At 40.1% G+C, this 20596-nt stretch overlaps 2 protein-coding genes across 4 annotated transcripts; one reads left to right on the top strand and one right to left on the bottom strand.

Moving 5' to 3' along the window:
* Window positions 1-1530: 1530 nt before the first annotated feature.
* LOC130563502 (transmembrane 9 superfamily member 2) lies at window positions 1531-15987 on the top strand. 2 transcript variants are annotated; one of them, XM_057349067.1, is made up of 18 exons: window positions 1531-1812; window positions 2051-2118; window positions 2234-2327; window positions 2555-2682; window positions 2880-3009; window positions 3244-3371; window positions 4457-4568; window positions 4645-4724; window positions 4820-4925; window positions 8449-8490; window positions 9194-9326; window positions 10539-10658; window positions 10858-10915; window positions 11010-11169; window positions 11432-11583; window positions 11707-11818; window positions 12147-12318; window positions 15440-15987. In XM_057349067.1, the coding sequence occupies exons 1-18, from the start codon at window positions 1675-1677 to the stop codon at window positions 15505-15507; spliced, it is 2001 nt and encodes a 666-aa protein (XP_057205050.1). In that variant the 5' UTR covers window positions 1531-1674; the 3' UTR covers window positions 15508-15987. The 2 variants fall into 2 exon arrangements, with proteins under 2 accessions (XP_057205050.1, XP_057205051.1); XM_057349068.1 differs by lacking the exon at window positions 8449-8490.
* gpr101 (G protein-coupled receptor 101) lies at window positions 15437-20210 on the bottom strand. Of its 2 annotated transcripts, none has more exons than XM_057349069.1 (2): window positions 19683-20210; window positions 15437-19377 (listed from the first exon to the last, which is right to left on the bottom strand). In XM_057349069.1, exon 2 carries the CDS (start codon window positions 19277-19279, stop codon window positions 17987-17989), a length of 1293 nt encoding a protein of 430 aa, XP_057205052.1. In that variant the 5' UTR covers window positions 19280-19377; window positions 19683-20210; the 3' UTR covers window positions 15437-17986. The 2 variants fall into 2 exon arrangements, with proteins under 2 accessions (XP_057205052.1, XP_057205053.1); XM_057349070.1 differs by having other exon boundaries at window positions 19538-20210.
* Window positions 20211-20596: the final 386 nt, after the last annotated feature.

Raw genomic sequence — 20596 nt, forward strand, 5'->3', positions numbered from 1 at the left:
AAGTAAATAAAAATAAGCAAAGTTCTATAAATACATGAAAATAGTTACATGGCTGTAGAATGTGACAAGCTTTCTGGTTTTTGGAGGGTCTTTCTTTAAATCCTTAAAGGGATAGTTCACCCCAAAATAAAAATTCTCTGTCATCATTTACTCACCCTCAAGTTGTTCCAAACCTGTATGCATTTCTTTGTTTTGTTGAACATAGAGAAAGATATTTGGAAGAATGTTAACAATTTTCAGGTCTGGTACATCATTGACTATGTCGTTGCAAAATCGATCGCCCAATGTAAAAAGAATTCACGAAGACCAAGGAGCCAGGTTTCAAGAGTTTCAATCTTTATCTTTATTTAAAGTGAGACACACAGAGTTCATCTGATGATGTCCAAAGAATACATATCTGACTCCATCTTTTATACAGTTACCTCAAGTTGTTTTTCATAGTGTTAACCAATCATGCTTCGCCTGACGTCACCTTCTACCCATCAGGTTTCACATGATATCACCTTTTTTGTTAGTCCATCCTCTTTCTGAGTCGCCACCGTTATATCTTACTCAGGTCTTAACCTGCCACAGTTATATGTCAGGTTTACTATGCTAGGACTTGACCGTGGCGAAACCCTTTTGAAGTTCTTAAAAGAAAAGTATACATTTGCTTTTAGCAGGCAAATGTATATCATATTGTTATTTACTAAAAGCTTCCCGACTTATACATTTCCTTTTAGCAGGCAAGTGTATATCATATTTGTCATTTACTAAAACCTTTCTTGCTTAATGTAGTTTTTATTACAGTGAGCTCATGGTTAAATGGATACTGTGCAAACCAAAAAGATGACTGTTCAAACAAGCTAATAATACTGAACACATCAGTGTTCGTGACTTTGTGTATTAAAGTATAGTAATGCACAGACTACTGTCTAGTTTTGTGTTGCAAAACATATACTTGAACTATGCTTGAACTAACTAATGTCTGCAAAGTGTATGTGCTGTATGTGTCTTCAAAGTGTATGTGTATTTGTAATGTTAAGCAGATGCCTAATGGTGCTGCTTGGTGCTCAACATGGGCCCATAACCTTTGACCCATGAGGCCATAGCCTTTGCTATATCAGAGAAGTGTATGAAACCTATAACTAACTTAAATGTATTATTTCATAAAAGAAACTCAATACTATAATAGAAAAACCACCATAACTACCATAGTAGGAAATTTAAAAGGGTAGTCAAAGATGCCCCAGAACTGTTTGCCTTCCTAAATTCTTCAAAATATGAAATTAACAAAGAATATGAAATATTGTTTCTACTATGGTAGTAAACGATGTCCCAGAACTGAAATCTGCTAACATTCTTCCAAATATCTTTCTCTGTGTTCAACATAACAAAGACATTTATACAGGTTTGGAACAACTTGAGGGTGAGTTAATCATGACAGATTTTTGATTTGTTTGTGAACTATCCCTTTAAACACAAGATTGTACATCAACGACGTCACGGAAACGGGGGAGGGAGAGCTGGGAGGCGGAGCTACACGCGCAGTAAGGAAGTGATGATACTATTACTGATACAAAAGTCTCGAGGAACAGACAGCTGGAAGCTCGTTTTTCTCTGTCCACTGTCGCCTGTTAGTTTTATGTTTTTTTCTCGACTGAGTAAACCGGAATTAGGAAACTGGACTGAAAAATGAAGTCACCGAATAAGCGTTTCATATTTATGTGCAGTTTATTAGCCATCAGCGCATGTTCTGGATTCTACCTTCCGGGTTTAGCGCCAGTCAGTTTTTGTGAGAAAGCTTCGGAAGGAGATGCAGGGGAATGCAAGGTGAGCTTTTATTGTTGTTCTAGTAATTATGATTAGGCAGTCTGCTCAAAACACTAAGCCAATGGTTAAACATTAAACAAGTAAGCAATTTTTGGTTGATTTAGGATAATCTGCACGGTTTATATCTGATCCTCACAAGATCAAAATGTTTTAAGATCAAAGTGTTAATTTGGCAACCACAGGCTTGTATGAAATTGTTGAATTGTGATTTATTGTCAGCTGTCTGTTATTTCCACAGACGGAGATCCAGATGTTTGTAAATAGACTGGACTCTGTGGAATCAGTCCTGCCTTATGAGTATGATGCGTAAGTGTCTTTGGTCACAACGTAACGTTACCATTGTACATTATATTAATATTATACCTTATATGTGCATTCCTAACACCAGTTAATCAGTAAGCAAATTCCCTTTGACTCTCAGGTTTGATTTATGCAAAGATTCAAATGAAAGAAGGCCTTCAGAGAACCTTGGTCAGGTGTTATTTGGAGAGAGAATAGAAACGTCCCCATACAAGGTAAGAGAGTTATGTTGTTGCTGAACTATTCACCCATTGTGTTTAAGTATTATGACGGGCATCTGGGTCTCTTAAAATCGTTGTCACGTAGATCACCCTCCATATCTTGTTTGGCAAGTTTTACTACATGTAGATGGAATAGATAACACTGTACCACACTTTATTAGAGATGTATAAAGTGTCACCAACATCCTTCAGGTACTGAATTCGAATTTCTCCTCTTTCAGTTTTCTTTCAATGCCGACAAGACATGCCTGAAGGTCTGCACTAAAAAGTATGAGACGTCTGGAAAAGAAGATAAGCTAAAGTTGGATTTTCTAAAGAGAGGAATGGAGCTGAATTACCAGCACCACTGGTAAGTCTACAAAGGCGTGGTTAGCAACGTGTCAGTCAACATATCTTGATTTCCAGGTTTTCTACATAACCAAAGGGATTGCTCAAAACTTTTAACAAAGACATAATACTGATCGGTCGTTCTAGGGCTTGTCTTGTAATCGTTTTGTTCTTCTTAAGAACATAACACATTTGTTTTTATATTTTCTTGTTTTGCAGGATTTTAGACAACATGCCTGTAACATGGTGTTATAATATAGAGGACAATCAGAAAATCTGCAATCCTGGATTTCCCATTGGATGCCTAGTAAACCAAGAAGGAAAGCCAAAAGATGCCTGTGTTATCAATGTGAGAGGGCCGGTTAATTAGCCTGTTAATTAGTGTTATAATTAGCTGTATAACACTTTTTGTTGGATAAAATGCGTATATAGTAACAGATAGGGCTGTGGTTTGTGGAGGGAGAACAAGGAATGACGTGGTGGGCTTGGTGACCGTTAAAAATTGTGTCCCATACCCTTTGAAATTTAGTTTACAGATACTGACCAGCTTCTCTAATGACAAATTTGTTGTCTGCTCTTTCAGGCTGAATTCAACAAAAAGAACACTTACTACATTTTCAACCATGTGGACATCACCATATCTTACCACAGGGTAGAAGAGAGCGCTGGGATTGGTGCTCGGCTTGTGGGAGCTACTTTGGAACCTAGAAGGTTTGAAAAAAGACTTTTCTATAAGTGCCTTTTGTTTTATTGCAGCTTTCAGTGTCCTTTACCATTTAGCTCTGTGAAACTAGGCCTTTCCAAATTGTAGAAAGTATCCAATAGTGCAGCAGGGATGACGTATTATTGTAGGAAACCACACTGGTTTCCTCGAACAAAAGCCTATGCATTTTTCCCATAAACTTTTGGAAATATTGTCAGAGCCAGGTGGTCGAGTGGTTCGTGCTCCGACATGTGGTGCCGGTGCGTCCTGGGCGACCCGAGTTCAAGTCGGCTCGTGGTCCTTTCCCGACCCTACCCCCTCTCTCTCATCCACTTTGCTTCCTGTCCTCTCTGAAAAGAGTCTCTCTCTGTCAAATAAAGGCAAAAAACGCCAAAAATAAATCTTAAAAAAAAAAAACTTTTGGAAATATAAGCGCTGAGATTAACAAACATTTATGATCCTTACACGAATCATAAAGATTATCAAGGTAATCTTTACAAATGAACACAAAATGTATTCCTTGTGAAGCCTAAATACAATCACCAGAAGTAAAAAGCTAACATGAGTCTATAAACAGACTACACCATGGACGCTTGACATCAGTGTCATCACCAAGCCTCAGTCAACTCTTTCAAATTTGATTTAAAAAATGTTGCCTGGTAAGTAATTACTCTGTGATTCTGGGAATGCATCCCCATCCACGTGTTAGACATATGTGCCTTTGCTGCATTATTTGTGAGATTTTTATGTGTGATGACATTTAACGTCCCCGATAATGCCTGTATTCGCATTTAGCAACTTGTTCGTTTTTAAGACACGGTAAAGCTTAAAAAAAATCATGAGCAGCCTGTGTGTTTTATATTTAATGCTTTTGTTAACCACAGACCTTATTTCAGGTATTTAGCCAAAAACCCATTCGGCGATGGAACCGGAAGTGCTAAAATGCTAACTCGCTTCTTGGTTTTGCATACAAAAATACGTCACCCCTGCCCCACTCTGTAAACACGCAAGGTGTAGCGCACATGTAGAACTGAATGAGCTTCCTGTGTAGTTCTGTTCATGCAAATTGCATGTGTTTCTGTTGGATTTACAGTGTCAAACATAGTAATACGGATAATCCAACATGTGAAGGACCTCCAATGGACATACCAGCAGAATTCAGCAGTAACCTCGAAGTGACCTACTCCTACTCTGTTAAATTTAAGGCAAGTCATTTTTAATGAGTCTGTATTTACATGGTTGTAAAGAACTGCATGTAAATGTTTTTTTTTTTCATTTTAGCGTAATGATGAGATAAGATGGGCTTCTCGATGGGATTACATTTTGGTTTCCATGCCTCACACCAACATCCAGTGGTTCAGGTGAACACAAAGAGCCTGGCTGGCTTAAAATATCTCCCAATGGTGATAAGAAACAGTTACTATATGTTAATAATGAATCTTTATTTGACTTCCAGCATCATGAACTCACTGGTCATCGTGCTCTTCCTGTCTGGCATGGTGGCAATGATCATGCTTAGAACACTTCACAAGGACATTGCCAAGTACAACCAGATAGACCAGGTACATTGAATTTACTTTCTAGATAACAGAAATAATGTATGACTGAACACTTCAGTCTCTTGTCAACAGAGTTGATGTTCCCACATCATTGCAGCTAAACCAGACAACCACTTTTTGTATAACTATATTTATCAAGTCTTAATTACACCACCACCCTTGTGTGTCAAGTAATTGCTCAAGCTTTCTGAGCTTTACAGTTTATCTTAACTTATTTTAAACTATCTATACGAGCGTTTGTCGAGTCGGCCTCAAAACCCGGGTAGAAAATAGCCTAATACTTATTGATTTTGATGTTTTTTAATGTAAAAACCACGCGAACATCATAAGTAGACCTCATACAACAGTATAAAACAATAAACAATCCCAGTTCATGACACCTTTAAGTAGCACGAGAACATTTTAAGTAATAGCCAAAAATACATTGTATTGGTCAAAATTATCGATTTTTCTTTTATGCCAAAAAGCGTTAGAAAATTAAAGGTGGGGTTCACAATGTGCATTGTCCCACAGCAGCTTTACAGGAGCAAATAAGAAAAACACAGAAAGGTAAAACACAGCACATTGCATGGTGTTTATAGACCAAGCAAGATCATTCTAATAAATAATATCTAATAAATAAATGAATAAATAAATAAATGCAGTCTGCCGGTGAGCAAGCCAACACTGCCCTGCTGTGGCGAGGAACCCAAACTCCAATGATGAATAAATGGAGAAAAAAAAAACCTCGGGAGAAACCAGGCTCAGCCGGGAGGGCCAGATCTCCTCTGACGTCATAGCTGCACTCAGTGACCCCGACCAAAAGCCACCCAGTAAACGTCCACGAAGAACAGGGAGAGCCCACCAGCCGCGACCCAGGAAGCCCCACCCGCCGAAACCATGCAGGTCCAACCCGGTCCCATTCCGCGATCAACAACAGACAACAGAGGAACAACCAGGGAAAATAACGGCATAATTAATGTAATGGCATAATTGGGGCAGTTGTGACCTAATGGTTAGAGAGTCGGACTCGTGACCAGAAGGTTGCCGGTTCGATACCCAGGGCCGGCGGGTAACAACTGAGGTGCCCTTGAGCAAGGCACCTTACCCCTACTTGCTCCCCGGGCGCTGCAGTGATAGCTGCCCACTGCTCCGGGGGTACGTGTGTTCACCACTTGCTGTGCGTGTGTTCACTACTCTCTGGATGGGTTAAATGCAGAGGTCACATTTCGTTGCCTTGTACTTGTACATGTGCAATGACAATAAAGTTTAATCTAATCTAATTAACTTTATTCCCCTGTTGTCCGACATCGACCACAAAACAAGACCAAACCAGACCAGACCCACACAGTCCCAACAACTGAAACGCCCCAAACCACAACCAACAAGCCCTCCCACTCCCCACAAATACCCACCCAGCAACCTCCAATCAAAGTCACTGAGCGCAGCTATAACTTCAAACTGCTGTCATGTGATGTAAGTTTAGCATTAAATACCAAGTATTGTAAATTTAGCATTAATGTGACAAGTAGTCTGTCTTTGCTCTTGGTTGGGGATGGAATTGTCTGAGCTGGGCTGGTCAGATGGTCGCTTTTCTCTTGGGTGGTGATGGAATTGCCTTGGATGGAGCTGGATGGTCAGTCAGTCCGCAGGCGGATGGCAAGAGGATGGCACGGGATTTTCAGATGTAGCTGGCGTAATCTCTAGTTGGGGATGGGCATATGACGTTCATCTGGGCCTGGCGGAATCTCTCCCTACTTCGGGATGGGCATCCTGAGGCGAGGGCAGAAAGAGAATAATTAGCGTAGCTGCTGTTCATTAGCTATGTATTAGTGAAAGCTTGGCTGAAAAGATGTGTCTTTAATCTAGATTTAAATTGGGAGAGTGTGTCTGACCCTCGAATAATATCGGGAAGGCTATTCCAGAGTTTAGGTGCTACGTATGAGAAAGCTCTACCCCCTTTGGTGGATTTAGTTATTCTAGGTGTATCAGAAGTCTATTTATTAGACAATTAATCGTCAGCCAAATTTCATAATCGTGACAGTCCTACCCCCACCTTTCGCTTTCGTCAGCGCTCGGCTCGGCTAATGTCCGTCCTGTGCACCTTACTGCTGATTGGCTACAAGGTTGTTTTGGTACTCGGCCCGACTCAGTTGTCTAAAGCATAATTCGGAAATCGGTTACCCCGTCCTTTAAGTAAAGATCATGTTCAATGAATATACACTGCCCGTTCAAAAAAAAGTCACACACTAATATTTCGTTGGACCGCCTTCAACTTTGATTACGGCACGCATGCGCCGTGGCATTGTTTGGATAAGCTTCAGCAATGTATCCCCGTCCAACATTTATTCCCGTCCAGAGTTGCATTCATTTTTCGCCAAGATCTTGTATTGATGATGGCAGTGTCGGACCGCTGCGCAAAGTCTTCTCCAGCACATCCCAAAGATTCTCAACGGGGTTAAGGTGTGGACTCTGTTGTGACCAATCCATGTGTGAACCACTCTTTCACAATTTGAGCCTGATGAATCCTGGCATTGTCATCTTGGAATATGCCTGTGCCATCAAGGAAGAAGAAACCCATTGATGGAATAACCTGATCATTCAGTATATTCAGGTAGTCAGCTGACCTCATTCTTTGGGCACATAACGTTGCTGAACCTAGACCTCCAATACAATGGGAGGCTCTTACCTATTTGCTGAGTTAAATCCAGGTGGTGACTTTTTTATCGGACGGATAGTGTATTTTGTAAAATTCCTACCGTAAATGTATCAAACCTTTATTTTTGTGAGTGGATGGCCTTGCTACAGAGCCTCTGATGGACAACTTTAAAGGTGATTTTCTCAATGTTTCCATTTTTTTGCACCCTCAGATTCCAGCGTTTTAAATAGTTCTAGGTCAGATTATGTAAAAATCTCAATTTCGGAAAATTTACCCTTAAAACCGGTTTTGTTGTCCAGGGTCACATATGTGTAAAACTAATGCAAGTTGCGCTGTTGTTTGGGCTGTGTTTAGCACTTGTTTCTGAATGATGCTAATGTTAAGAAAGAGTGACTGCAATGTGTTGGAAGTTTTCAAGAAGCCTATATTTGAAGGTTGGGGTAGTTTTTTGGCTTGACTGTAAACGTTTAGATACTATTTCTCATTTTACATTTTGCAAGGGAGGTTTCTTGAAGACCTGAAAAAAACTGACCAAAATCAAGAAGAGGCTATAAAATAAATTTGTTTTGACACAAACAACTTTGAACATTAAAATAAGGTTTATGTAAAATAGTTTATTATTTCACGAGGTGGCTATTTCGTAAGAATTTACACAATCTCATTTGTATGTTTTCGAACAATTTGTGTCAGTGATTATTAGCTTTAGGGGTGGGGCATCAGTATGTTTTTTTTTACTTTGTACATTTTGTACTTTGTACACATCATACCAATACAAATTAGCAACCTTGTAATTCCCTCGAGATTAGCCTGTTAGAGATTAGAAATTTCTCATTGTATTGATGGCGAGAATACTTACTATCACTGAAACCTCTGTTGTGATATTCACAGGCAGACTGGGTTAAGATCCCTCCAGCTGCAAACAGTACCTACGTAAGCTTACAAGCTTATTTTATCGTGGGTGATTATGATTTGCTGATTGTTTGGCTTCTGGGAAAATGCCTATGTATAGTAAACATATAATTATGCTCACCAATCAAGGTGAAAATGAAGGACGCTTTGGTAGTGCAAATGTGATATACAACCGTCTTTTGTTTCTTTAAGAGTGTACTCTTTGTGCCTTGACCTTTAGGGCCAAATTTACTAAACAGCACAAAATGGGAGTGACGCGTGTAAAAAAACAGGTGCAATATCTCATTCCCATAATGACCAACGCAATCTACCAAGAGCAGTGCAAATTAGCACAGGGTTTAAGAAATGTTTTTTTGGGCTGTTAAATAAAGCCGCAAATATCAGTACAATGACGAGCGCAAACCTTAGTAAATTGCGTGGCGTGATTCATTTAAATATCCTCCTTCCGTAAAGTTTGTGTCTGAAGAAGAAACTCCTACAAATGCTTACGCGATAAGGTCAGTCGCAAAAAGAGGCTGTCTCTACACCTTTTCAGTGCTGATTTTTGCTTTGTGTCTTTAGTAAATACAGACTGTTTTTTACGCCAAAAGAGGTGTTTGTGCTGCCGCAAGCTGTTAGTAAATCTGGCCCTTAGTAGTTCACCTTTAGTTATGTGATGTGACCTTATACGGTCAGTAATAATGGTCACTATGATAATGGAACTCTTTTGTTATGTCACTTTCAGGAAGATCTCCATGAGGAGTCTGGGTGGAAGCAGGTACATGGTGATGTGTTCAGGCCACCCAGATTGGGCATGCTTCTGTCTGTCTTCCTCGGACAGGGCACTCAGATCTTCATCATGACCTTCATCACCCTTTGTAAGTGCTTGGACAGAATGGATTTAAATATGCAGTCTGTATTAGACTATAGTTCTCTTGCCAAGTAGCACATGTTCCTGAAACAACACCCTTAATGGTGCAATAATCACATTTGTGACCCTGGACAACAAAACCATTCTTATGGGTCAATTTTTTGAAATTGAGATTTTTACATAATATGAAAGCTGAATAATTAAGCTTTCTATTGATGTGTGGTTTGTTAGGATTAGAAAATATGGGGCCGAGATAGTACTGTTTAAAACCCTGAGGGTTCAAAAAATCAAAATATTGAGAAAATCGCCTTTGAAGTTGTTAATCAGAGGCACTGTAGCAGGCCATCCACTCACAAAAATAAAGTTTTTATATATTTAGGGTAGGAAATTGACAAAATATCTTGATGGAACTTGATCTTTACTTAATATCCTAACGATTTTTGGCATAAAAGAAAAATGGATCATTTTGACCCATAATGTCTTTTTGGCTTTTACTAAAAATGTTCCCGTGCTACTTAAGACGGGTTTTGTATTCCAGGGTCACATTTAAGGATTTAATTTATTTAGGGCATAACATTAGGGTTAGAACTAGGGATGTAACGATTCACCGTGAGCCGGTTGAAAATCGGTTGTAATGAGCAACGATTCAAATCGGTTGAGGCTTGAACTGAATCGCGATACATTTTTTGAACAGCAGTGGCCGCTATTTTCACTGCAAATCTAAACGCGGATGCTGATATTTCTTAAATGCAAAAAAATCCAAGAAAAGCACAGACAGTATTAGTTTGTTTATATTAAAGAGACTTTTTCTATTATTAATTTGTTATAAAATTGCAGTTTAGTTTTGTTATTTGAAATAAAACATAATTTTATCATACAAAGAAACGTGAAGCATTTAAGAAATAATGCAAGGGAAGTTGTTCATTTCTAATTTGTTTCAACTCATTTTTTCAAAATAAATCGTGAGTAAATCGTGACTAAATCGCATCGTGAGATCAGAATCGTGACTCGCATCGCATCGTGAGCTGAGTGAATCGTTACATCCCTAGTTAGAACTATAGGAGTCTATTGGAATTTTTATCGGAACTTGTTTCGCAAACAATAAAAGATTTTGATCTAGAATCTTACTGATCATAGGCATTCAAAAGTTGATTTCTGCACAACAAACATTTTAGTCCAGTCATGTTGCTGTGAATAATGGCCGTGCTGTTTTCTTTAGTCTTGGCCTGTCTGGGCTTCCTGTCTCCTGCCAACAGAGGAGCTCTCATGACCTGTGCAGTGGTGCTGTGGGTCTTGCTTGGCACACCTGCTGGTTACGTGTCTGCGAGACTTTATAAGAGTAAGAATATATTCAACACAAAATTGTATTCCATTGTTTTGTGTACAATACTATCACATTTTCTTCTGAAAAGCATAAATATAGATTCATAATACATGTATAGATCATAATAATATAGTTCTATATCTGTGATTATTATTTGGTTAATTTTGATCTTTAGTAAAGTTCAATTAATTACACATTTCGACTGTGTCATCAGCTTTTGGTGGTGAAAACTGGAAAACCAATGTTCTCCTCACAGCCTTCTTGTGCCCTGGGTATGTTGACAACTCTTCATGAAGAAAACATGAATAGTGTGATGCAAATGAAAGTACACAGGTTTTTTACACACTTAACTGGTTGTCTTTGCAGGATTGTGTTTGTGGATTTCTTCTTGATGAATCTGATCCTGTGGGTCGAGGGCTCTTCTGCGGCCATTCCTTTTGGTACACTAGTGGCCATATTGGCACTGTGGTTCGGCATTTCTGTTCCTCTCACTTTTGCGGGCGCCTACTTTGGCTTCAAAAAACAAGTGAGTATGTCTCTATAAATAGATGTTTTTCAATAGCTATTCAAGTTTTAATTGCTGGCATTCAGAAAGGTTCATTTGGCGAGTTCAAAGAAATTATTACTTGAAGACTCCACAATTTCCCTGTTTGCTTATTTGTGACAGCGTATTACAGAATGTTTCTTTGTGTCACCATCAGCTGCTGTCGCTTTTTCCATCTGTGTATGCTTTTCCCTTGGCACGCTGTGATGCACGTGGGTGTGTTTTTATTTTCTTGCTTTCACAGGGCATCGAGCCACCAGTGAGAACAAACCAGATCCCACGACAAATTCCCCAGCAGTCCTTCTTCACCAAACCTGTGCCGGGCATCGTCATGGGCGGCATCCTGCCCTTTGGCTGCATCTTCATCCAGCTCTTCTTCATCCTCAACAGCATATGGTAAAGTCAGACAGCTTTAATACTCGTGACGTATACATTTGAAAATTAGTTGCTATGAGGTTATTCAGAGAAGTTTGAAGATGTTTTGGTCCTAATGGTACATTACAATGTTTCTCTGTATAGGTCTCATCAGATGTATTACATGTTTGGCTTCCTCTTCCTGGTGTTTATCATTTTGCTCATCACATGCTCTGAGGCCACTATCCTGCTTTGCTATTTCCATTTATGTTCAGAGGTAAGAAAACTGATGGTCAAATGTTTTTCATGTGACAGGAGTATGTAATAGATTGCCTGATGTATGTATGCAAATGTACATATGCATATTTGCATTTGCGAACATCTAATATGCCAGCAGCGTTGTGCAAAAAGCAAAGTTTTACAATTTCTATAGAAATACTTGCAGGTGTATTTGTCACTCGTAATTAGGTATTAATATAAGTTGAATAAGTTGTATTTGGCTGATCGTGTGATCTTCTGTGTGGACATGATAAATATTTCTGAAAAGTATTCTTTTCTTTAGGTTTAGGTGAAAATTGTTTGGTCTCTTTTCTTTTGTTTTACAGGATTATCACTGGTGGTGGCGATCATTCCTGACCAGCGGTTTCACAGCCGTCTATCTGTTCATCTATGCAGTGCATTACTTTTTCTCAAAACTTCAACTCATAGGGCTCGCAAGCACCATCCTCTACTTTGGTTACACTATGATCATGGTGCTCATCTTCTTTATTTTCACAGGTAAGACTTATGAGACACTGTTTACATGTACCCTTGAAAATCATTTAATATTGATATTAAATGTTATTTAAAGGGACAGTTCACCCAAAAATGAACATTCTGTCATCATTTACTCACCCTCGGGTGGTTCCAAATCTGTATAAATTTCTTTGTTCTGATGATCACAGAAAAAAAGACATTTGGAAGAATGCTTGTAAGCAAACCGTTCTGGGCCACCATTGACTACAATTGAGTAAAAAATATTATGGTCCTACTATGGTAGTCAATGGTGGCCAAGAACTGTTGGTTACAAGCATTCTTCTGAATATCTTTCTCTGTGTTCAACCAAACAAAGATATTTATACAGATTTGGAACAACTCGAGGGTGAGTAAATGATGAAAGAATTTTCATTTTTGGGTGAACTGTTCCTTTAAGAACTGTGACCAAGTATGATGACTTTTCAGTGCAGAAAAGTTGAAATAATTCTGTTTGAATCTACATCATATTTTAACTAATAGTTCTTCTTCAGATGTCTTCAATGAGACATTATAACGACAGCTGCTAACCACTTTCAAGTCAATGTAGTCACACTCTTGTGCAGGAACAAAGAACAAACTTTGTTCGAAGATATGTGTGTACCATTTACCATGTTTACTCTTACAGTAATACAGGAAATACTGTTATCCTTGTCTGTTATCAGCTGTTGAACTGGTGTAAATTTGAGCAGCTGCAGGATTTATATCCTGTTCATGAAAATCAATACTTTGTGTGTTTAGTGTGACATGCAAATTTTTCATCCTTTCTTGGGCCAACGTGTACATTTACATTCCTTTAAAGAAAGCAAATATGGTCAATTATAATTAAAGTGTTCACTTCAAATACAAGCTTTTCATTGTTTCAGGATGCCTGTGATGTTAGTGTTTTAGAGACACCACAGTGTCTCATTTCTAAAGCTTTGGTTTGGCAGGTGACCAGATTTGGTCACTTTGTTCTGCCCGACAACTGTGTTCAGTCCGTGGGTAATTGGGACACTTATAAATATTCCTGCTCATCCTTCAGTGTTGTGGAAAGATAGCAGCGCTCCCTCTGGACTTAATCACATCTCTCCCGCTTCTCCTCATTGATATGCTGAGACTGAGGTGGAGAGAGCCGGCCAGCTGTCTGCCAGCCATGGCCCCAGCACCCAGAGCTGTAGATAGATGTGCTTAGATAACATCCAGCATATGATTTACTTCTGTTTTGATCAATTTACAGTTTTCTAACCCACTAGAACATGACTATAGAACCTATAGCTCGCGAGACACGTGTGGCTCTTTTCAAAAATCATGTGGCTCGCCAGGTATCTTACCCTTCACCAACATTTGATCATTAAAAACATCATAATATATATATTACTATTTCAGGTTGTCCTGGCCAATACCGCGTCACGACACTAATCAACGGCAAACAACGTTTCTATGGTAACCTCTCGCGCCGGCAGCCCAGCATCATTTCGAAAGCCAACAGGTTCCCAATTCGCGTGCTTTTTACCCAGTGCGCGAGGTCTTTTAGAAGAGCGAGCGTCATGCTTTTATTGAAAGTTACGGCTCTCTGTGGCGTATGATACAGAACTTGTTGCCACCCTACGCAATCACATGTGAAAAGTTTTAAAAACACATGGAAGCAGATGGAAGCGAACTGCGACACTCGGTATGGATGCGCTGTGTTTAGCTCCTCATTTCCATGTGAGCAGTCTTTCTCGCATATGAAGTCCATACAGCTGTCAAGGTTGACAGAGGAGTTGTAATGCCGGTATGTAAGTGTCTTGACCACCTACGAACCGAGCTACAATGCTATTAGCAAGACGCTAGTTATGTTCGCTTTTATGAGGTGTTGCGCAGGTTGCGCAGACCGATTGGCGTATGACATCAAAGTGCCGCGAGAGCAGAGCTCCGTGTGCTTTCGAAACGCGGTACTCTGATGTCAGACATTCGCCGATCACGCAGCATTTCAAGAAGTCGAACATTGAAATGCAACGTCAGAAGACACATATGCAGTATTTTGTGAGGGATTTTCAGTACTATGAACGTGCACTTTTCAAAATTGTTATATGTTAGATATAATGAAGTTGAATTGAATGGAGGCCTAATGTAAACCTGCAAGTCATGGACATAATTTTTTAGAGGCCCAGATGTTTGCGTTTGTTTCACTTTTTTTGCCTTGTCTGTGGACATGTTCTCTTACAGAAGGCACAGAACAATTGATCCCCACAGGGACCATAAGTGAGACTGTGGACATAAATCAAGTCATTAGTATTGAAGACATTGAAAGATGTTATAGTTTTTGCAATGGCTCTTTTGCAAAAATAAATTAACCAAAACTGGAAAAATGGCTCTTTGGGTAAAAAAAAGTGTTGCAAAAACACCCCAGGTTATTGCAGCCAATCTCACAGCTTTGCTTTGAATGATGGGAAATTGCCGCCATCAGTGGATATCAGCCACATTCTATTTGTTGCCATGGTTTCTACTAGATACGTTAGGATCCCTAGCTACGGCTGTTATGGCAACTTCTGCGCACGGGTGCTTGAGGGGTAAAAATATGAGGCAAAAGAGAAACAAGAGGCTTGCTGGATTGCCATTAAAAGCCCACAGTGCTATTAGTCTCCGAGCACACTCCAGCACTTATTAAAACAATGATTATACCATCCCATTTGTTTCGTCCAATCCCAGCTTGACTTGATATTCTGAGAGCGAACCTAAAATAAAGCAGGAGCGTGTGCGGAAAGTGAGGGGGAGTTGTATGAATCTTCGGTATATAAATGCACCTGAAAATAGATTCGGAGCTCAAGATTTATGTCAGACATATTGTTAAGTGGCTCATCTCACACAGAGCCGGTCATTATCTGTCAGTGACGCCCCTGCGATGATCAGATTTAATCCAGCGTTTCATTACGTTCGGCTCAGTTTAGCTCCTTCAGATAATTTGCTGCATTGAAATTGCTCCGTTCACAGATGGTTATCTTATGAAATGCCACCCAAATGACTCCAAATGTGATTTTAATGGAGGTGCTTTGATATGCAAACTGTATCAATGTTATTGTAATATAGAGATCGGATTCAAGACTCATGGGCTTATCTTACTTTACATCTCTTTTCCATACAGGTACTATAGGGTTCTTCGCCTGCTTCTGGTTTGTAAATAAGATTTACAGTGTTCTAAAAGTGGACTAAGAGGAGGATGACCACAGCATTATCTTTTGCTAACCAGCCGTCAATGAGTAGATGCCTAAAAAGACGTTAAAATGAAGGAAAACATCTTGAAGGAATCAGAGAACACCCTCGTCTCATCCTGTTGGTGTGTGACTGTCTGATATTAACTGTTTATTTTCACATTGACTGACAGTAAGTCAGCGTGTGATCTCCAAAGACTTTTTACAGTGCTTTAGCTGTTTGAAGTTGTCTTAATATGATTTTATACTGAAACCCACGTTTTACTGCTGTCATGATTTCTTTGTCTGTAATGACAAGTTGTGACATTTTACTACAAAGATTCCTGATGATACTTTTATGTTTCTGTTGTATATAATCTGTTGGGAAAGATCCTTCGTAGGATGCACGTTAAAACCACACTCCATCACCTCTTATTGGTGTGCATCAATAATTACTGTTGCTGTGTGTCGGTGTCATTGTTTTGTTATCTGACTGTCAGATCTTTTCTGAAGGAAGTAGCATTATTTAAAAGCACATTTTCCCTATAGGACACTTTTATACAAGTAATCTTAATAACGGGAGATATGAAGTGCTTTTCTACTTTTTATTACATAAGTTAAATGCGTAGTTCGAAAACAGCCATTACATAAAAACTATACATGGTTGCACATTTTTCCCCTTTTAATTTAAAACCCCACAGAATGTTTCATCAGTTTTTTTTTGAGGTATACAAGAACATTCTTCAACATGTCATAACAAAACGAAAATAAAATCCATATTTCATCATTACAAAATGTCTAAACGTTTATAAAACAGTCGGGTGTTACGATTGAGTTATGTCGGCTGACTCTTTAAATGAGTTGTGAGTCTGATTGTCTACAGTTCTGTAAGTGCTGCAGACATCAATGGAAACCAAAAGACAAAATGCCCATTATATATTGCAGCACTTACTGGTATTAAAGTAATAACTGGCTGTTGCAGAATCATGGCAGGTTTAATCTATTAAAGTTGAACAGTGTAAATCTCAGTCAACCTCTAAACATCCCAGAATGATCATTAGCTGTCCCACTCTGTATAAATGTTCTTAGCCTATCATATAAAGTGCTTTATCAGTTGTTAAGCAATCATATTTAATCATACACTGTGTAATTTATGCTGGGAGACATCGACTATGGTTATGAGGTACGAGAGTGGGACACATCATATAACCCTGAGAAACAAGAAACCTTAATGGTTACAAAACAACCTTAAAATTCTTAAAGCAAAATATTACCTTTGTTTGATTTTGTGGGTTGAAGGATGTCATGGACACTGAAATTCTTAATGAGATTCGGCCTCTTGGTCAAAATCCTCATAACACACAGATAATACTATCTGTCTGTTAAATACTGGTGAAGGTGTCATTTTCAAGAAAAATAAAGTGACACATTAAGAGACTGCCAAGCAAGCACATGTGTTAAATGCTCTACAGTACAGACTTCAGATTAAAAGGGGTTAACTACATCCAAACTGCTAGTTCCTAATTGCTAGACACAAATTACAAAGTATACAACTGAAATTCATAACATAAATATTCAAGACTCTCCTACTCATTACATCATAATTCTACTTGGACTAATGTTAGAACAGCAGCACTTCTGAATAACTGACCGACATCTTAAAGTTGATGAGATTCATCGCTTAAGTATACTGGTACATGAACAATATAACAGTAATTTCCTAAAATAGGCATCAAATTGTATCTCTACAATAGTACAGTTTGATTGTTATTAATAAACCTCTTCTATAAGAGAACATTATATCCCATGGCAATCATTTAGTTAATAAAACTGAAAAAAAATCACATTTACTGTAGACTGTGAGAACAAATTGATTTCTGTTTCTGACATATTGAAACTTTTCTGTCTTTAAATTTTTAGGTTTTGTAGTAATACAGTACCTCTTGACGTGGATGTAAAGTTTACGAGTACATTCATTTAATTTGATACTGTATTTGATACATTATTTGATATTGTCGTAACAGTTCACTCCCTTTTATTCCTGCAATTCGAAAATAAAAGCAACATTCATTTTTAACTTAGGAGCTGATTGGAATGTTTAGAATTCAGTCATTTTTCACAGACGCTTTTAAAACTTGTTTTCAAGGTAAATAATCATTATGACTTAAGCAACTCAGACTTTAAAACACTTTCCATTCAAATAATAAAAAACACTTTTTTTCACAGACATGCATCTCCTACCATCGCTAGGCTTTGTTGTTGTTGTTGTTGTTGTTTTTGTGCAATATTACGTACAGTACGGTACGCATAGCATTTTTCATACTTTTAGAGATGCACTGTATTGAGTTGTATTAGTATTGAAAGGCACAGAATATGTCATTTGATTCCAATCAAATCGTGCCCATCCTAAAACTGTCTAAAACCACAATAAATGTACATATATACCCCAATACTGTATATCTCATACATCTACACAACACGTGGCATACTGAACAGCAGTTTTACTCAGATTGTTTGTTGCTGTGAACAGTAAGCTCCTTCTCTGAGCTCAGACTGATGGAGGTGGTCTCCTTACGGCTGTCTTTAGACCTCCTCTCTGTTGGAGAAGAGCTGGTGGTCCCTTCCTCCCAGGTGCGGAGAGGGCACACGCGGGCAGCCTGGCTCGACAGGTGGGCATGCGGCAGTCGCCCATCCGTCACCGTGAAGCAGCTGTCCACAGCAGAGCCTTGACTGATACGTGCCTGTCCGCACAGCGGCCCGCAGAGCAGCGCCAGGAACTCCTTGCGTACGCTGCGGTGCATGTAGCCGTAGATGTAGGGGTGTAAGCAGCACTGGAGGAAAAAGAGAATGAGAGCCGTGGAGGCCAACCAGGGTGGCACGGATGCACTAGAGTAAATGGATATAGTGCTCAGAACACTGTAAGGGCCCATGCTGAGCACGTAAGATGCCATGATGACAAACACCACCCGTGCCGCCTTGCAGTGATAGTGAAAGCGTCTGTGCCGAGTCCTGATCGGGTAGGAGGCCGAAAAGGGTCCCTCTGGTTGTGCCTGCTGTCTTTGAGGACTGGAACAGGGTGCCTGGGAATCTGGAGGGGGGTTGGACTGGATGGGGTGAACGAGGGCATTCTGTCTCCTGGCGGCTCTGAACACCATCCAGTAGCAGCAAAGCATGATTGCCACGGGCAGCCAAAACGAGAGCGCTGACACCAGGGCCGAATACGAGTAGCTTGAGGACCACACCACGGTGCAGGCATTATGGCGACGGTCGAACTCGATAGCCCCCCATCCGTACAGCGGCGGCGTGCTCTGGAGCAGGCTGAAGAGCCACGTCAGAGCGATCAGGTTGGTGCCCAGATGGGGCGTCATGCGGGTTGGGTACGACAACGGGTGGATGATGGCGAGGTAACGGTCCACGGACACCACGATGATGGTGTTGACACCGGCGAATGCAAACAGGTGCATGAGAACCACAAGAGCCTGGCACAGACGGGCATCCAGGGGCCAGACTTCGGGCACAGTGGCGGCGATGGCAAAGGGCATGACCAGCACCGTCTGCAGCAGGTCGGCCAAAAGCAGGTTAAGCACAAAGCGATTAGCGACGTGGAGTAGCTGCGGCTTGCGCTGAAACACCAACAGCACCACTACGTTTCCAAAAAGTGAGGTGCACACGATTAAAGAGATGAGCACCATTTTCACCGTGCTGTTTATTAGAGAGGGTGACAGTGGTGCGCCAGGGTCCCAGGGCACCATGTGGGAGTTATTGCCCGGTCCGGGAGGTGGAGAGACGGGCATGGTGACAGCAGCCAGGTGAGAGATAACGCATTAGGGGCTTTTCGGATGTCGCCGAGGACAGCCTGAAGATCTGTGGAATGTTTTGCACCGTTCACATCCTAAGAGTGAGGCGACAAGAGACAGACATTTAAAAAGGCTCTCTCTGAAATGCCGATTCTGTAATGAAGCCACAATGCATAAATGCACAATGATAAACCCCAGTGCATCTAGATCCAACACGTTTAATCCATTTACGCGTTGTTTGCGTTGTTTTCTTACCTTTCAACGCGAATACGTATCTACCTCTCATGCAAACAATGAGAAACAGCTGGAAATCACCGCTGTCATATTTCAATTGTTAACCTGCAACAGCGCTGCTTTCTCTGCTGTGCAAATCTCATGCAAATGAACGAGGCACATTTACCGTCGCAAACGAAGCATCCCTTCGGTTTTTTCCCAATGGCTGTCGGTTTTGTGCTCCGTCTTTCTGGTGTCTCGCATTATTATGAGGTCTCCGGTGATGTTCCCCTGTTTCAGTCTCTTCTGTGCGATCAATGGCAGCCTCTGCTCGTCTCTCATTGTGAGGACCCCGTTCAGTGATGGAGAGGCATCAAACAGCTGTGCGCTCGCTTCTTATGTCGCGATTTATATTCTTTTAAGTAACCGCTGTGGATGAATGTAGGCTGCTTGTTAACCAGAGGCGGCGCAAATACAGCAGTGTCACAGCAGTTACATGAACATCAGAGCTCTGAGTACGCTGGCCAGCAGCATCAGCACCAAAGCATCCTGCATCCGAGACGTCAACAGCGCTGAGCTACAGCTGTCGAGAGCTCTTACACACATCAGCCTGCAACCTACAGTGCTCATCACACGGTTAAAAACGAGGGTTTGTTTTGGTTCAAATGAAAAATTAAGCAAGCATTTGACTAAGTTCACACATAAACGGGGGTTTAAATATAGGGAATGCTGTAAAGTACACAGTGAACCTTTTAGAAGCAGTGCTCATGGGATAGCAGTACATCCGGTCCCTGTATGTGCACTACGATATATGGGTAGTATTATAAATAAATAATAGTATTATAAAGTTACACTGTTTAATTTGTAAGGCATATGTTGGGTTATTTTTTAAGAGGTAATTGCTCCGCATATATTTTATATTAATTAAGCTAGTGCATTTAAGAGCACGTTTGTAATTCTAACGTAACACCAGTTAATAAATGATAATAATAATAATATATTATTTGAAGAAAAATATCTAGGCTACTCCGTAAGGGATCCATGATCCAGATTAGTACGTGCTTTTTATCCCCCAGATAATGGTTTCATTAAAACGATGAT

This window comes from Triplophysa rosa, linkage group LG13, assembly GCF_024868665.1.
Source record: "Triplophysa rosa linkage group LG13, Trosa_1v2, whole genome shotgun sequence".
In the NCBI taxonomy this organism is placed as follows: Eukaryota; Metazoa; Chordata; class Actinopteri; order Cypriniformes; family Nemacheilidae; genus Triplophysa; species Triplophysa rosa.

What these genes read in the sequence shown, in the direction of transcription:
- gpr101 (XM_057349069.1), bottom strand. Translation starts at nt 19,279, where the DNA reads ATGCCCGTCTCTCCACCTCCCGGACCGGGCAATAACTCCCACATGGTG.
- LOC130563502 (XM_057349067.1), top strand. Translation starts at nt 1,675, where the DNA reads ATGAAGTCACCGAATAAGCGTTTCATATTTATGTGCAGTTTATTAGCC. An exon ending in GCTACTTTGGAACCTAGAAG is followed by an intron (nt 3,372 to 4,456) that starts GTTTGAAAAAAG and finishes TTGGATTTACAG; the next exon opens with TGTCAAACATAGTAATACGG. An exon ending in GTCTGCGAGACTTTATAAGA is followed by an intron (nt 10,659 to 10,857) that starts GTAAGAATATAT and finishes CTGTGTCATCAG; the next exon opens with CTTTTGGTGGTGAAAACTGG.